Source organism: Fukomys damarensis, unplaced genomic scaffold (assembly GCF_012274545.1).
Source record: "Fukomys damarensis isolate Sample0158 unplaced genomic scaffold, DMR_v1.0_HiC HiC_scaffold_32, whole genome shotgun sequence".
Taxonomy (NCBI): domain Eukaryota; kingdom Metazoa; phylum Chordata; class Mammalia; order Rodentia; family Bathyergidae; genus Fukomys; species Fukomys damarensis.
Genome location: NW_022900944.1, coordinates 37,799,889 through 37,816,603, shown reverse-complemented (window position 1 = coordinate 37,816,603; position 16,715 = coordinate 37,799,889). Strand labels below are relative to the sequence as shown.

The window sequence follows — 16,715 nt, the reverse complement described above, 5'->3', positions numbered from 1 at the left end:
AAAAAAAAAAACTACCAGATAGACCCCAGTCACTCTCAACTCCATCTGTGCCCAAACCTGCTCTGTCCCTCCCCTATGCCAGATCCTCTATGTGATGTGAACAAATCACAGATTGCCTGCAAAGCCCTCCTCACCCTTCTCACTCCTGGACATTTTGTACCAGTCATCCTGCCTTGTGTCACCACTAAACTGTTGGGCTTGGCTCGCCTCATCTTGCTGAGCGTTTAAGGCAGGTACCATTATTTTTTCCATTTTATAGCTGAGAAAACAGGCTCAGAAAGGTCAAGTAATTTTCCCAAGGTCACACAGTAAGCGATAGGGCCAGGATTTGTAGCCCAGATGCAAGAGTCTACACTCTGATTAAGCACTAAGCTACATGAACCAAAGATGATCTCTTACATCCCTGATGCACACGCATGCAGACTCACACACACTGTTAAATTAATTTTTGAGTGAATGCTTACTTGAATGGATGAATTACCAGGCCAACACCAAGAAAGCCCCTGGTGGAAGGGAAAGGTCTACTTCACTCCTGATACAAAATGGAATGGCTCTCAGACCTGGAGTCCCCAAGCTGCAGGTGTGGCTGGTTCTAGGTGCTCAGGCTTCTGACTCTCTAGCGCCGGCTGTGGCCTCATCAGGACCAGCCAAGCCCTCAGGCAGGCTGTGCCCAGGGGCTGGGACGAGGACTGGGGTCACTGCCGCACCCCCAGTGGAGGAAGGTGTTCACCCCACTCAGACCGCGTGAGCTGGGTGTGCCGGGCTTGGGAAGGCATGAATACTGGGGGCCCCTCTTCCCCTGCAGGACCTGGTGGACTGGAAGAAGCCTCTGCTGTGGCAGGTGGGCCAGCTGGGGGAGAAGTACCACGAGTGGGTCCACCAGCCGGTGAGCAGGCCCATCCGCCTCTTCCACTCCGACTTCCTCGAGTCCCTGTCCAAGACAGTCTGGTGAGTCCCACCGCCTGGGTTGGGCTGGCCCTGTCCCCTGGTAGACCTAGAAGGGGCAGGAGCTCTCGGGGAGGGCAGGACGTGCCGTAGGGGTAATCCTCGATTGTGCACGATGTCTGTGAGTAGGGGACAGCCCAACGCGTAGGCAGAAACTACTTGGAATGCCACCCCTGCTCCATGCCAGACTCCCACGTGGGCTTAGCGGCTTCTTGGCAACAATTTGCCTTCAATTAGCTCCTCAGCCACAAGAGGGCAGTGTCTGCCCGGCTGCACAGAATCCCTAAGGCTCTCTTGTCAGTCACTCATCTCAGAGGCAGGAGCACGTGACAGTCCTCCTTTCTCTTCCCCAGCCCCCAACACCAGTGCCCTAGCGTTTGACCCTAGGTTGCTACAACTTCTGCACCTTCTCTGGTGTCACTTTGTCCCCCCCACCCCGTTGAAATGTGTGCCCCTAGGGAAGATGGACTGTGCTGACCCCCACCCCACCCCGCCGGTGCATCTCTCTCACCTGGGTGGTCCTCCTGCAGGTACAGTGTCCCCATCATCTGGGTGCCCCTGGTTGTGTACCTGAGCTGGTTCTACTACAGAATCCTCGCCCAGGGCAACGTCTGGCTCTTCAAGTCGTTCACGTCAGGTAACACCAGGCTCTTTCCTAAACTCCGTCCTGGGAGACCCATGCTTGCCCTGGTCCTGGATTTCAAAGAGCACAGGACCCCAGACCAAACCACAAACACTTCTAAGTAAGTCAAGTGTCCTAACCCGAGCACTTGGGAGGCCAAGGCAGGAGGATGGCTGTGAGTTCAAGGCCAGCCTGGGCCGCCAGAACTACAGAGCGAGGCCCTGTCTCAAACACACACACTTCTAAGTGAGGCCTGTGGTCAGGAAAATTCTGTCAGGCTCCCACCCTACCCCAAGTGGGTACAGATCCCAGCAGCCCAAGAGGAAAACCTACATAAAGTTGTTTTGTCACAGCACAGCTAGGAAAGGCGGGGCCGGCCTCTTGCTGAGTCTCCTATCAGGAAAGGTGGAGCCAGGGCCTCTTTGTCAGCCGGTGAAGTGAGGGCTGGGGTGCAGCTCAGTGAGCCAGGCCAGGGTCCATCCCCAGCACAGAAGGAGGAGAAACGAAGAGAGGACAAAGGGAAAAGAAAGGAGCACGGTGAAGTCACTTTATCAATGGCACCACAGGGAGCTGGGTACAGACTGGTCTGCCAGGGACACACAACACAGGCATGAGGAGGCTGGGCAGCGCGTGTGGGAGGGAGAGTCCCAGAGTGTCCTCCAGGCTCAGGGCCACCTCAGGGGACCCCTCCGCTGCCCCATAGGAAAGGTCTGGTCCGTTCCTCTCAGAGCTGAGGGAATGTGGTCATTCCACCCGGTGGGCATGCTGTGCACACATCACAGAGCACACAGTAAATTGTGTGTGTGTGTGTGTGTGTGTGTGTGTGTGTGTGTTACTGGGATTGAATGAACACAGGGCCTTCAAGTTGAGCTACATCCCCAGCCCCTCACTACTTTTTATTTTGAGACAGGGTCTCACTGAGTCACTAAATTGTCCAGGCTTAGCTTGAGCTTTGCCACCTTCCTGCCTCAGCCTCCCAGAGTGCTGGAATTATAGGCATGCACCATCATGGCTGGGCCTTTTTATTTTTTATTTTGAAATAAGATGCCACTGAGCCGCTAAAAATTGCTCCAGCTGGCCTCCAGCTTGCAAATCCTCCTGTCCTAGCCCCCAAAATAGCTGGGATTATAGGAATGAGGCACCACACCTAGTTTATCAATTTTTTTTTCCAGTACCAGGACTCGATCTATCGATTTTAAAAATAAATAGAGTTGAGGAAATAGAGCCTCACAGATGCCTAGCGAGTGATTTCAGATCATGTGGCCAGGTGCCCCCCAGCTTCTAGTTGCAACCGGGAACGGAGAGAGAGACTGACGTGGGGTGTCGTCCAAAGGGCCTAAAGGGCTGTGTCTCTCTGCACAGCCACTCTGCCACCTGCCCCGTTTACTCACCCGTGTTCAGCCTCCCGGTCGGAGCTACCTGCCCAGCGACCTGGACTCCCAGAGGTTTCCCTCTCCTCTAATCCATGTTCCCCAAGTGGGGCCCCACATGTTCTACGGGATTCGACCCTCTTCCCTGCCCACCTCCCCTGGGAACCGTGAGCCAGGAGCCCCAGTGCAGCAGCATTTTACGGCACACACCAGTAATCCCAGATACTCAAGAGGCTGAGGCAGGAGGGCCACAAGTTCAAGCTCAGCTTGGCAGGATCCTCCCTCAGAATTTCATATTTTAAAAAGGAGGTAGAATGGGGAGGGCTGTGGGTGTGGCTCAGTGGTAGCTGCCAGCCTAGTACCCCCAAAAGGCGGGGGGAGCCCTGGCTAAAGCACTGCACCTCACCCAGCCCAGCCCCGCTTGGGGGCGCCCAGGTGCTGAAGTTCCCCTCCTGGCCCACACTGAAGGGCTCGGGCACAGCCAGGGCGGGGCGGGAGGCTGCTCACTGAATCGCCCACTGTCCCGGGCAGCATGGCCCTAACAATCACCAACAGTGGCAGCGCCGCCTCGCCGGGGCTGGCGGCCAGAGAGGGAAGGGAAAGCCAAAGCTTTGGCCCAGGTCCCTCTGCCAGATTCTTCCTGAGATGCCACTCAGTACCAGCTCCAGCAGGATGGGCAGACTGAGTAATGCTGGGGTGAGGGGGCGGGCAGAGGCTTGACCTATAGGAGGGGGCCTTCCTACACGGCAGGAGGTGATTGGAGGGCTCCTCACGCCTCTGCGCCCTGTGCCTTAAGGGTCGGGTGAGGCTTGTTGGTCCGTCCTGGTGGCCAGAGGGACAGCGCACCACCAGCCTCCCTCCCTCCGCAGCTCATCACCAGGGCACATGCCACACGTGCCATACGCAGCGCCCGCAAAGTGAGATGAGGGTGCAGTGGGCGGTGTCCCGGTGCAGCTGCTGGACAAGGACACCCTGGAATAAATGCCTAACAGTTGGGGTGACAGCAGGGCAAACAAAGGGCAGACCCCAGTACAAGGCTGAAATTCCTAGATGCATGTGAGGGTGTGCCTGGAGAACCCAGACAGAGCCAGGCACGGGGGCCCACACTTGTAATCCTGGCACTGGGGAGGCTGACGCAGGAAGATCACCACGAGTTCAAGGCCAGCCTGGGCTGCATAGCAAGACCTTGTCTTTTTTTTTTTCAAATGCACAAACCGGGTGTGGTGGCACACACCTGTAATCCTAGCACTCAGGAGGCTGAGGCAGGAGGATCACTGTGAGTTTGAGACCAGCCTGGGTACATAGTGAGTTCCAGGTCAGTCTCAACTACATAGTGAGACTCTGTTTCAAAAAAACCAAAACAAAACAAAATGCACACACACAAAAGTAGAGGTAAGAGTAAGATTTCTAGAAATATTAACATTTAATCAGCTGTTATTCTTACCATATAATCTTGTATATGCACAGTGGTACAATCAGCTATTATACTGCCGCCACCCTAAAAGCACCCCTTCACGGTGGTGGATGTTTCTCTGTAGAGGAAACTACAATTTACCGATAGGGCAGAGTCACACTTGAACACAGGCCCCAAAGTCCCGAGCCTGCGCTCCCTAGACTATGCCAGCACTACCCCAAAGTGTCAGGGAGAGAGCGGCCCAGGCCAAAGGGCCAAAGCCCACAAAGCTGCTTTGCCAGCACCTGGTACCCAAAGCAGATGCAGCAGGCCTAGGTGAGACAGATGCTTACCTGACTACAGCTTAGCTGGGCAGGTGGGGCCTGTGGGATAGGCAGAAACTTGGCTGCCTGGCATTGCGCCCAGGTGGTACAGGGGACTGAACACCAGGGCCTTTGTACGGAGCTGCATCCTACATCCCCAGCTTTTTTGTTTTTGAGACAGGGTCTCACTAAGTCACTAATTTGTTCGGGCTGGCCTCAAACTTGTGACCCTCCTGCCTCAGGTTCCCAGAGTGCTGGGATTACAGGTGTGCACTGCCACACCCAACAGAAGTAGCCATTGCAAAGGGAACGATTCAGTGGCCTTCAGTACATCTGCAATGTGCAGCCACCATTCCACCTCTGTCGCATTCCAAAGCACCTTTGTCATCCCAGGAGGCATCACCCCCAGTGCCTGTTGAGCAGTTGCTCCCTCTTTCCCACTCCCCCACAGCCTCCGGCAACCACTGCTGTGCTTTCCCTCTCCATGAATTTACCGCTTGTGGACATTTCAGGGGAGGGGGGTCAGACACCCACCCTGCGGCCTCTCTTACTTTGCCAGGAGTTGACAGAGATGGTGGCTATGGCCCAGAGGCGGAGGGCACCCGAGCCCGGCTCCTCTAGTCCATGTGTACATGGGGGACCACATGGAGGAGGGAACCCAGGAGGGGCAGCCTGGAGGCCATGTGGGAGGGGAAAGGCCCTGGCCTCACTGGACCACTCAGTCGGAGCTGAGGGCGGCGGACACAGAGAGGGGAGGAGCAAGTTGCCCCAGGGCTGGGTCACAGAAGTAGCTCTGGAACTGGACAGCATGTGGGCAGGGATGGTGCAGAGAAGGCAAAGGGTCAGGACTTCCACTCTGGGGAAAGAGGCAGTTACCTGGATGGAGCCCGAGAAGGGACAGCCAGTCACACCACTGACTGTGCTGATGCAAATTTGGTATATAATTAGAACCACTGAGGCCCAGGGATTTAGCTCACCTGCCACTGAATTTTGAGTTGTATGGTATAAGAATTAAAATCTGGCCAGACGTGGTGGCGCATGCCTGTAATCCTTGCACTCAGGAGGCTGAGGCAGGTCCACAGCCCTCTCCCGTCTGCCCGACCAAGGGTTTCCTGCTCTTCCTGTTCTGATTGTTGGCTTTGCCTCTCCGCAGCCCCCTGGGCCTCTGGCCTTTTTGGGATCGTCCCCTTGCTGAGGCAAGGTAGCCCTTCCAGGCCGCAGCTGTGTCTCCCAAGGCCCCAGCCTGGCCCTGTGGCTCCCAGACAAGAATATCATCTCCCCGCTGCTGGGTGGCAGGGTTGGGGGCGGCCGGTGTACCTGGGACCATTGCCCTGACTGCGCCTGTCCTGCTCCCCACAGAGTACGCGCTGGTGGTGCACAAGTCCATGTTCCCCAGCCTCTTCGTGCTGGGGTTGTTTACCTGGAGCTTCATTGAGTACTTCATCCACCGCTTCGTGTTCCACATGAAGCCCTCCAGCAACAGCCATTACCTCATCATGCTGCACTTTGCCCTGCACGGCCAGCACCACAAGGCAAGTGGCACAGGTCCCAGCCAGGGGCTGCAACCGGGCCTTGTTCCTTGGAGCCGCAGGGCCTCCTGGGCATCTGGTGATGGTTGGGAATGATGGGGAACCAAGAGTGCTCGAGCAGGGCCTGGGTCAGGTGCCCTGACCTGAGCCAGTGTGCATGCCTGTGTCCTTGCTAATCCCAGGCTCTCTGCCTCACCCTCTGCCCATCACCTTCCTTAATCCTCACTACGCTCCTTGGTCATTCATTGGTTCATTCAGCAAAGGTTCCTGAGCCGGGCGTGGTGGCGCACACCTGTAATCCCAGCATTCGGGAGGCTGAGGCAGGAGGATCACTGTGAGTTCGAGACCAGCCTGGGCTACAAAGTGAGTTCTAGGTCAGTCTCAACTATATAGTGAGACCCTGTCTCAAAAAACAAAACAAAACAAACAAACAAACAAAAAAAGCAAAGTTCCTGAGTGCCTGCTAGGTGCTAGACATCAGTGAACAAAACAGACAAAATTCAACTAGGTGTGGTGGCGCACACCTGTAGTTCCAGCACTTGGGAGGCTGAGGCAGGAGGATAGCTATCAAGTTCCAATCTGGGCTACATATTGAGTTCAAGGCCAGCCTGGACTACACAGAGAGAACCCATCTCAAAAAACAAAACAAACAAAAAAACTAAAGAAATAAAATCCTTGCCCTCATGGATTTTCAGTGCTCCCAATCCACAGAGCAGGAAACTGAGGCTTGGGGAAGTTAGGAAAGTAAAGACACCCTCCCCAGGCAAACAGCTGGCATAGCCATAATATTGTACCCTATTCTGTGGCCTCCAGAATCTGTGCTTCCAACCACACAGTGCCTGGAGCTATTCAAGGACTTCGTGGCACTCCCTGAACCCAGGTGTGGTCCAAGGAGGCTACATTTCCTGGCAACATCCCCATCCCTGTACAGAACTCAGATTGTTCCCCAAGGCAGGGTGTGACTCAAGGTGGTCAGCTGAAGGCTCAGGCTCCTCTATGCAGCCTTCAAAGTCTCTCTCCTGCACACAGGCAGTTCTCGGTGTCCTCAGAGAGACGCTGGCCCAGGATTTCTCAGTCAACCCAGCCAGGAAAGGACATTGTCATGTTCCTTCCATGACTCTCTAAGGGTTAAATCTGTTTGAGACCAGCTGGAAACAGAAGTGGCCAGCATTTTCGTCATAACTCAAGACTTTGGTCATAAGTTAAATTTAAAATTCTGGTTGTAACCCAAGTGGCTCATATATAACTTGAGGGTCCGTTGTACTGTGCTGTCCTTGGCTTATGCCAGAGTGACCCCCGCCCCAGGGAGCCACCATGCCCCGGACTCTCCTGAACATTCATTTCTCAGTGAGTCTCTTTCCCCAGCATTGGGTTTCCTCCAGGGTGTCAATCAGAAAATGTGATTGACACAAGTAGTGACCCAAATATACGGTGACTTTTTTTTTTACAGTAAAAGACACATTACCGTGAATCACACTTCCCCGCTCCCACTTCAGAAATGTTAATCCCATCATTGCGGCCACTTCGGGAGCAGTTCTGGAAGACCTCTTTAGTGAGTGTCTTGAAGAGGTGTGGTCGAAAGCTCGGCTGAGTGCCACGGAAGAGAAAGGCAGGCTGGTAAAACACTGCCGCGCGTCCCGGTCTATCTTAGCTAATGGGCCTGGCACTGTGCCACCTCTGGCTGTTCCCCAAAGTCAGAATGACCGCGAAAGGTCAACGCTTTGAGTCACGACATCAAGACAGCCACAACAGCCCAACAAAGGACACAGAGCAGGACTTCTAGAACTGCTTGTGAACAAGGGGAAAGGTGTGTTCGAAACGGCAGCAGGGAGTATTTTGAGGGGGGCGGATGGCACTATGCCTTTCACTGTGATCATTTCTAAATAATTTGAAGACTCCACTTATTTTTCACTTATACCTTGCATGATACCTTTAGGACTTGAGTTCAGACGTAGAAAAAACAAAAACCGGAGACCTTCACACTGGAGACGGAATTTAGACCCATCACGGAGGCCAGTGGGTCCCCTGAGTCAGGATTCTCTTGGAGCCTCTCAGGCTGGGCGGGGCAGCGTCTGCTCTCCAGGCTCCTGCACGGTGGCCATCAGGGACAGTGTCCTGTGCCAACCTGTTACTCAAGTACTCTCTGAGCGGGGCTGTGGCCCAGGCACCAGGGCGGGCCGTGTCCACACCCTGTCCTCTGTCCCCATCTGCACGTCCCATTCTCCAGGGGGCGACCACGAGGACACAAGGAACTCATGGCCCTGGGTCCAAGCAGGAACCTCTTTGCTGGTCTCCAGTACTACCTGTCTGGGAACATTTTATTATTTTTGTTTTGGGGGGTTTCAGGGGGTCAGGTGAGACAAGGCCCAAGATGGCCTCCAACTCGCAGTGATCCTCCTGCCTCAGCCTCCTGACTGCTGGAAATGTCTGGGTGCCTTAACTTAACCATGACATGGAGCTGGCTGAGATAGACTCTCAAGAGAAGTCACACATGTCCCCTCCCAGCCCCACACCCTGTGACGTCCCATAGGCAGCTGGAAATTGGCCTCGGTGTGAGTATTTACACCACAGGAACTAGCAAGTGCTACACCTCAGGACTCACTGTCTGCCCACCCTCGCTTACTCCTTTGCTGACAGAGGCTCCCAGGGCCCCCTCCAACAGGAGCAAGGCCCACACAGCCACAGGCTTGCTTCTCACCCCTCTTCTCCCCACCAGCAACCTCACCCAGCTGCCAGCGCCTCAGCCCGTGGAGTGTGGTAACAACAACTTCCCTGGGACAAAAGTGGCTCGGGCTGGGCAGCGGGGAGGAGGCCGTCTCACCAGTGCACTGCATGGGCCCCTGATGACATTGGCCTGCGTGTCCGGACAGCCCCCGAGCCAAGGGCCCAGGACCAGGGACACTTAACAAGTCTGGCAGCTAACAAGTCTCTGACCCGAGGGCTCTGGAGCGTGAAGGGCCACCGCGCCCTTGTCTCACCCAGCCCTGCGTTCTGGGACAGTTCGCCAGGTCCCATCCTGGCTTGGAAATGAGGACGAGGACACCTGGGCTTCCAGGCAATGAAGCCTGCCACCCCCAAGCCAGCTGTCCCCTCAGGATTGCCTGGCCATCCTAGCCCGTCTCCCCAGCAGAGCGGCCCCAGAGAGGCCCCAGGGCCACCTCTGACCTGGGGCCTCTGCACCCACAGGCACCCTTCGACGGCTCCCGCCTGGTCTTCCCGCCCGTGCCAGCCTCTCTGCTAATCGGCTTCTTCTATGTGTTCGTCCGGCTCATCCTGCCCGAGGCGGTGGCGGGCACTATATTTGCGGGGGGCCTCCTGGGCTACGTCCTGTACGACCTGACCCATTACTACCTGCACTTTGGCTCGCTGCACAAGGGCTCCTTCCTGTACGGCATGAAGGCCCACCACATGAAGCATCACTTCGCTCACCAGCAGTCAGGTGAGGGTGGGGGTGGCCCCCCAGTCCTCTCCTTGAGGGCTACCTGAGCTCCTCCCAGGAGCCGGCTCCCACGCAGGATCCCACAGCTGGGCAGAGACAGACAAGGAAGTCGGTAAACGGCAAAGGTCGTTTCAGGCAATGAGAAGAGCCACAAAACAAATAAAGTGAAGCGGAGTTTGAGGAACCGATAGGTAGAACGAGGGGTACGGCGCTATCAGAAAAATATTATGTGGGTTATATTCGTACTTCGAAACCTTCTAGGCACCACATTAAAAAGTAAAAGTAAAGCCAGGCATGGTGGCGTACGTCTGTCATCCCAGATGCTGGGGAGGCCGAGGCAGGAGAATCGCAAGTTCAGTCCCAGCGTGGGCAACTTAGTGACTAAGACCCCATCTCAAAATAAAAAAGAAACAGCTAGAGATGTAACTCACCCTGGGTTCAATCAACAGTACCCCAAAAATAAAATAAAATACAAACGCATATAAGGCACAGGGGATGTAGCTCAGTGGTAGAACACATGCAAGGCCCGGGCTCAATCCCCAGGACTGAGCTGGACATGGTACAAGACTGTGCCAGGAGAATCACAAGTTCAAGTCCAGCCAGGGCAGTCTAATGCTGCAAAATAAAATAGGTTGGGGGAGAGGAGATTTAGCTCAGTGGTTCCACCACCCACCTCGCAAGCACAAGGTCCCAAATTCCATCCCCAGTACCAAAAAAAAAAAACAAAACAAAAACAAAAAACTCATGGGTGGGCTATTTTACCTTCTTTCTCCCATACTAAGTCTTCAAAATTCAAGGTTTATTTTGCACTTATGGCACATCTCAACTGGATGCCAAATTTTCCCTGGAAACACTTGATTGAGATCCTGATTCCATACTTTATATTTTATCTTGACCTTACCTTTTCCAGTAACTGAATCAAGCATGTTTTTTAATTGAAATTTAATTCCAATGAAATTAGAAATTCCCAGAACTCAGTAGCCACCTGGAGCTGGAGATGAAAAGGTTTAGGAATGAATGGGTCACTCAGGTCCCAGTAGGGCTGAGATCCAAACAGGCCAGGCCGAGAGAGAGAGAGAGAGAGAGAGAGAGAGAGAGAGAGAGAGAGATCAGCACTGCTGAGCTGGAAATGAACTTGGGCCCGTGAGGAAGGAGAAACAGCAGGAGGAAGCAGGGGGAGGGCAGGGAGAGAAGGAGCCGGGGGAGAGAGAGAGAGAGAGAGAGAGAGAGAGAGAGAGAGAGAGATCAGCACTGCTGAGCTGGAAATGAACTTGGGCCCGTGAGGAAGGAGAAACAGCAGGAGGAAGCAGGGGGAGGGCAGGGAGGGGAGAGAGAAGGAGGAAGGGGGAGGTGGCAGCCTCTTCTGGGGACACTGGACAAGCAGGTGCCCCCCAGCTCCTGCCAGATTGTCCAGGAGTTGGGAAGGGCGACAGGGCCGGACGTTGGCCCTCCCTCAAGTCCCTTCCAGAGGAGCGGATCCATGATTCTTCCTCAGCGCCTCACCCTCTCCCCCATTGTCCCCTCTATAGGGTTTGGCATCAGCTCTAAATTGTGGGATTACTTGTTCCACACCCTCACCCCGGAGAAGCAGCACCTGAAGACCCAGTGAGCGCTCCCGCCGGCCTCCCTGCCTCAGCCTAGCCCTCCACCCAGACCAGCTTGAGTTCCCCGGGGCTGGGTGGCGGGTGTGGAGGTCTCTCCAGGCAGGACTGTCCTCCTGACCTGCCTCAGGAGGTCCCTGTCTCTGAGGCACCCCGGCCCCTCCATCCATGTCCCTACTCAAGACTCAGCACACAGGACTGCTTCAGGGCCCAGCAGTGGCCCCCAGGGGCATGAAGGAAACTGACCCTCAGGGCCAAGGCTGTGCCCACCCATGTCTCATCCCCCAGGACTCCCCCACCACAACGGGAACAGGGTGTGTGGGGCCTGGGCCCTGCCCTACCTTCCTCCCCTTCTGGCAAGTTTGGAGGCTCTGAGGTGAATGAAAGGCTCTCTCAAGACGGCATGACACTTCTCACAGGCCACCCCAGACCCCAGCAGAGTCCCTCAGCTGCCATCTGCCATTCACGGCTGTCACCCTCAAGGCTGGCAGGAGCCGTAACCCTGTCTTGGGGGTGCCCCAGCTGTTCCAGGCACCTCTGCCCTGCCCCAGAAGCACAGCGTTTCTCCCTGAGGGAGGCTGCCGTTGGCACAGGTGGGCACCACGTCCTCTCAGGACCTCCCAGCAAGTGCCTCCTCCAGCCCCAAGAAAGCCTTAGTGCCTTGGCTCCATCCCACCCCAGCCTGCCAGCCCACGAGTCCTGCCCTTCCTATAACCAACTCCCTCCCTGTTCTGAGTCTTCTTATTTATAAACAACACAAATGTCCTTAGTCCGGACCCAGACCCAGGAGCTGGCCAGACAGCCCTTTCTAATCCTAAGTGTTGAGCTTACATAAAAAGAACCATTCTGCCCTGTTTTAGTTCCCTTCTTACCGACCAGCCACTACTACTTGAAACTTAAAAACTCGTTGAGTGGAAAGGCTTAAAAAAAAAAGCAGTTTGACTGATCCTATGATTTGTACTATTTACTACGAGGCTATTTAAAGATTTTGAAATAAATATGCAAAACTACACTTGTGAAATTTTGAAAAATAAAACATTGAAATCAACCAAGGTGTATTGCTGTTTGTTGGTGGAGACTCCCTTGGGCCCCATTGTGATTGTGAAGGGGGCGGAGGGGTCCGAAGAGGATTTTGTTATTGATCGGGTTGGAATTACTGGAATGGGGTGATAATAAAAAAGCTCACTGACTCTTTTTATTTTGTAACAGTAGCAAAGTTTTATTAAAGATAGGAAGAGAGGGTTTTCAGAGCAAGTTTGGGCCAAGTAAAAACAGGAAAAGAATCTCACCCTAAAGCTGGGGATTTAGCTCAGAGGTGCCACAGTCTGCCTCACAAGCACAAGGTCCCAAATTCAATCCCATTCCAAAAAAATAAAAGGAGACGGAGACAGGAGGAGATGGGGGGGAGGAGGGAGGGGGAACAACCTACAGCACAAGGAAGTTCTGCCTTGTGAGAAGGAACACAGTGGCTGATTCTGAGACCCATCACAAAAATTTAATACCCTGACCCATACATAAATAAATTCTGGTCAGGCTGACCCTCAATAATGCTAGCCATTGGCCACGACTGATTCTCCATCAGAGCCAAAGCTGCCCTGGCCGAGAACGAGCCCAGAGCCCTCACACTGCCGTCTGGTGCGACGCTCCATTCTTCCAGGCGTGCCTTCTTGGGCATTTCGCGGCTGACCAACATCCCTCCTAATTAGGCTTTGCTCCATTCCTTGTTTGGTCTGGCTTCTGATCTTGGTCTCTGAATTTTGTATGATTCCTTTTTGTACCCAGCAGAATGACCAACATGTAACCCGCCAGATCAATGTTAGTCTTGTCTGCGTTCATCTCTGGGCAGTAAATTACATCTGGTCGCTGCCTCTCTACCAGCTCCCTGGCCTCTGCCGCCCCCTGGTGGCAACACGCAGCCCTGCTCCATCACAACGGGGAACTGACTCCCCACCCCACTTCGCGTACCTGGGATCACACTCAGGACCTTGCGCTTGCGAGGCAGGCATTGTGCCACTGAGCTAAATCCCCGGCTCTTGGAGTTGATTTTGAATGCCAGCATTTCTGAAAAGAAAATTAGCTGGATGCGAAGGTGCACCACTGTAATCCCAGCACTCTGGGAGAGAGAGACAAGATCGTAAGTTTGAGCTCTCAGTCTGGCCAATTTAGCAACTTAGCAAGACCCTATTTCGAAATAAAAAATAAAGTAAGGGAGGGCGATGTAAGTCAGTGCCAAGGCCCTGGGTTCAACCCCCCCATACTGATAAGCAAACAAACAAATAAGAAACTAGAGCTGTGTATATGAACTTTCCAAAATTCACACAAAATTTCAACTAGAGTTTTCTTTACAGTTAGGTGCTTTGCCCAATGCGTGAATCTGATCTACAAAGAATGCTGCAGGATGAATGCAAAATTTAGAAAATTCCAAGGCGCTCATCTTCACTCAATCCCAGAGTGTCAGAGGAAAAGAAGAAATTATAGAGAAAAAAACTTCTTGATCTGGTAAAGAATAAAGGTGAGATCCTACCTTCATTTAGAAATGCAAGCAAAACCTAAAACAAGAACACAGACACAGGTAGTGTGTTTGGGAGCGGATTACAGAAGTAGCAGGGGGTGCACTGGAAAGGGAAAGGCAGGAGGGAGGATGACGTTGGTCAGCTTTCTTGTTCCTGGGACAAAATACCCTACATCCACTACTTAAAGAAGTAGAGACTTAATCTGGGTCACGTTTCCAGGGACTCGGTTCATGGTCACCTGGGTCCAAGGCAGAAACAGCATGACGGGAGGGTAAGGAGAGGTGCTTAACCCATGGCAGCCAGGAAGCACTACCCACTGACTCCGCCCCTCACTTGCAGGCTGCTCTTGGGTACACAGGCCGCCTTAGTCCATCTGTGTGACTTTTAACAAAACGCATGGGACTGGGGGCTTTATGACAAAAAGAGGCTCATTTAGCTCACGGTCTGGCAGGCTGAAAGTCCAATCCGGTAGCCTCATCTGTCTGGCCTCTGGTGAGGGACCCTGCCTGTGTCATATTATGGTGGGCGGAAGGACACGGAAAAGGGGGACTGGGCGGGTGTAGGAGGATCAAGCACAATGCTGTTCTCATAGAATGAGCTGAGAAGAGTTCTATTTTTGTTAGAGTTTTGGACTGGTTAATTCACTTTTAAACGCTTGGTAGAGCCAGGTGTGGTGGCATATGCCTGTTTGTTATCCAGCACTCTGAGAGACTGAGGCAGGAGGATCAGAAGTTCTAACCCAGACAGGACAGCTCAGAGACTTAGTGAGACCCTGTCTCAACACAAAAAATAAAAAGGGCTGAGGATGTAGCTGAGTGGAAAGGCCCTGGGTTCAATCCCCTGTACCGGAAAAAAAGGGGGGGATTGGTAGAATTTATGAATGAGACCTTCTGGCCTGTGTTTGTCAGTTCCATTAATGTTTTCAAAGAAAAAACTTTTGGTTTTGTTGATTATTTGTGTTCTAGTCTTTATGGCTTCCTCCTTTCTGCTAGTTGTTAGTTTGGCTTTTCCTTCTTTTGTTCCTTGGAGTATACAATTGGGTTACTATTTATTTATTTACTTTTTAGGCATTCACAGCCATAAATTTCCCTTTGAGTCCTAAGTTTTAGCTTGTTTTGCATTTTTGTTTTCATTCATCTCTTGAGTATTTCCCTTGTGATCTTTTCTTTGACCCACTGGTCATTCAAGAATGAGTTTATTTCTACATACTTATGACTGTTTCTGTTTTCCTTCTTCTATTGGCTTCTAGTTTTGTTCGATTATAATTGGACAGGATACTTTACATAATGTCAATCTCTTTAGCTCAGTGTAAGCGCTGGGTTCAATCCCCAGTGACACACATGCACACAAAATAGTTAACATATATATGTGTGTGTGTGTGTGTATTTCTTTTTTTTCCCCCCTCATTGAGTTTATTGGTACATTTTAGGTATACAGTACAGTTACATTCATCACTGGGACCTTGCACCTTTGCATGACAGGTCTCTGTTCTCATTTTTCCAGTAAAGGAAGTGGCCATTCACCAATGAGGCCACCCAGATGTCCAGTAGCACCAAAAAAGATGTCAAACATCATCAGGCACTGAGGAAATGCCAACTAAAACCATTTTTGAGACAATGCCACACGCCTATCACAATAGCTAAAAATCAGAAACAGTGACAAGTTGCGATGCCAAGGTCCGCAGGGCAATCGTCCTCGCTCAGGCCTTGACCGTGGGACTCCACCAGCTCCAAAAGCTCCCCACCCACGGGGCAGAGTGAAGGCGGGTGAAGCACACGCCAGGCCCCCCTGCTCCCAGCTTTCTGACGTCCCCGAATCTGCCTGGGGTTCCCCGAACACATCCTGTTGGGCGTTCCCGCCCCTTCTTCCTACTCTCCCAAGCGTCCTTCTTTCGACAAATCCAATGGACTCAACACGACAAGGACACAGATGTACAGCAATGGAAAGCAATTTCAGGGGCCAGTAAACAATCGACACGCACCCCCAACAGCTCCAAGCCTGTTTCCCAGCCCAGTCTTTCCCTTTAAAGGAATAGTACAGGCTGAAGGAAAAGCGACTTCGCAGCTGTGTGCCGGTCCCACCGACTAATAAACAGGACTCACATCATGATCCAGCTCTGCAGTGACCTCAGAGGAAGTGATTTCTCCTTTCACTGTGTCTCTGCCCATTTCCATGCCCCGCCCACACCCCCCTGTATTACCCAGCACTGAGAAGCGCCTCCCACCTCGGCTTCCTTCGGAGGTTTTCTGGTTTTCTCCCCCTCCCTGGCTGTCCTGGACCGCAGAGCTCCGTCGAACCTCCCTCCAACCTGTTTTTCGTGGGATGCCCAGAGCATTTGTAAGATTTAAAGCCTCACTTACACTCCACGGAGCGTGAACAGCCAAAAAGGCCTCCACGATGCTGGGCCCTAACACCCAGCGAGGCTCTGGGAGCTCGACGGAGAAAGGAGAAACCCAGGAGGGAACACACCAGGCTGGATGGTAAATAGGTCTTTATTAGTCTGGCCAGATGGTACTCCCGGAGCCAGGTGGCTCACAGAGGCAACTGCTCAGGGGCTGAGGTCCTTTTCATAGGGTTTTTATAAAACAAAAAGTCAGGGCATTCACAGAACTACCAGAGGACAAAATTCCAAACACATTGCTTATCTCCTGCAGGAAATGTTCTATTTGTCATAGCATTTGCCCCTGGGCGGGCTGTTAACCAAGGTAGCAATTAGCATATGAAGAAGCACAGTCTGGCCTATTAGCATGGAGTCACTTTAGCCTATTCAAGTCTTACACATTCAGTGAGCCTCGGCTGGTGAGTGCTCCGCAACTGGCCTTTAGTGGAGCCTAGGAAGGGCGCGGAAGCTGTGCAAAGGGCCGGGGTGGATAACAAGGATGCAGGCAGTCTGGGGGGCCTGAGCACCGCCAGCCCAGAGGTGGGCAGCAGGAGCCTCGCCGTTGCCGCCGCCGTTCCCGCAGGCGTCCCAGGCTCAGGG

General features: G+C 53.1%; 1 protein-coding gene and 1 long non-coding RNA gene across 3 annotated transcripts in view; both read left to right on the top strand.

Moving 5' to 3' along the window:
- Positions 1 to 12,253, top strand: part of Fa2h (fatty acid 2-hydroxylase) — a 55,316-nt gene extending 43,063 nt beyond the window's left edge. The window contains exons 4-8 of the mRNA XM_010644510.2: positions 806 to 948; positions 1,476 to 1,582; positions 6,013 to 6,185; positions 9,369 to 9,621; positions 11,151 to 12,253. Coding sequence (XP_010642812.1) covers positions 806 to 948; positions 1,476 to 1,582; positions 6,013 to 6,185; positions 9,369 to 9,621; positions 11,151 to 11,230 — 756 coding nt within the window. The 3' untranslated portion in view covers positions 11,231 to 12,253. The remainder of the gene's footprint in view (positions 1 to 805; positions 949 to 1,475; positions 1,583 to 6,012; positions 6,186 to 9,368; positions 9,622 to 11,150) is intronic.
- Positions 12,254 to 13,574: 1,321 nt separating this feature from the next.
- LOC104876413 overlaps positions 13,575 to 16,715 on the top strand; it is a 15,039-nt gene continuing 11,898 nt past the window's right edge. For both annotated transcript variants that reach the window (XR_004514983.1, XR_784329.2), the window contains exon 1: positions 13,575 to 13,734. This is a non-coding gene — a long non-coding RNA (uncharacterized LOC104876413). The remainder of the gene's footprint in view (positions 13,735 to 16,715) is intronic.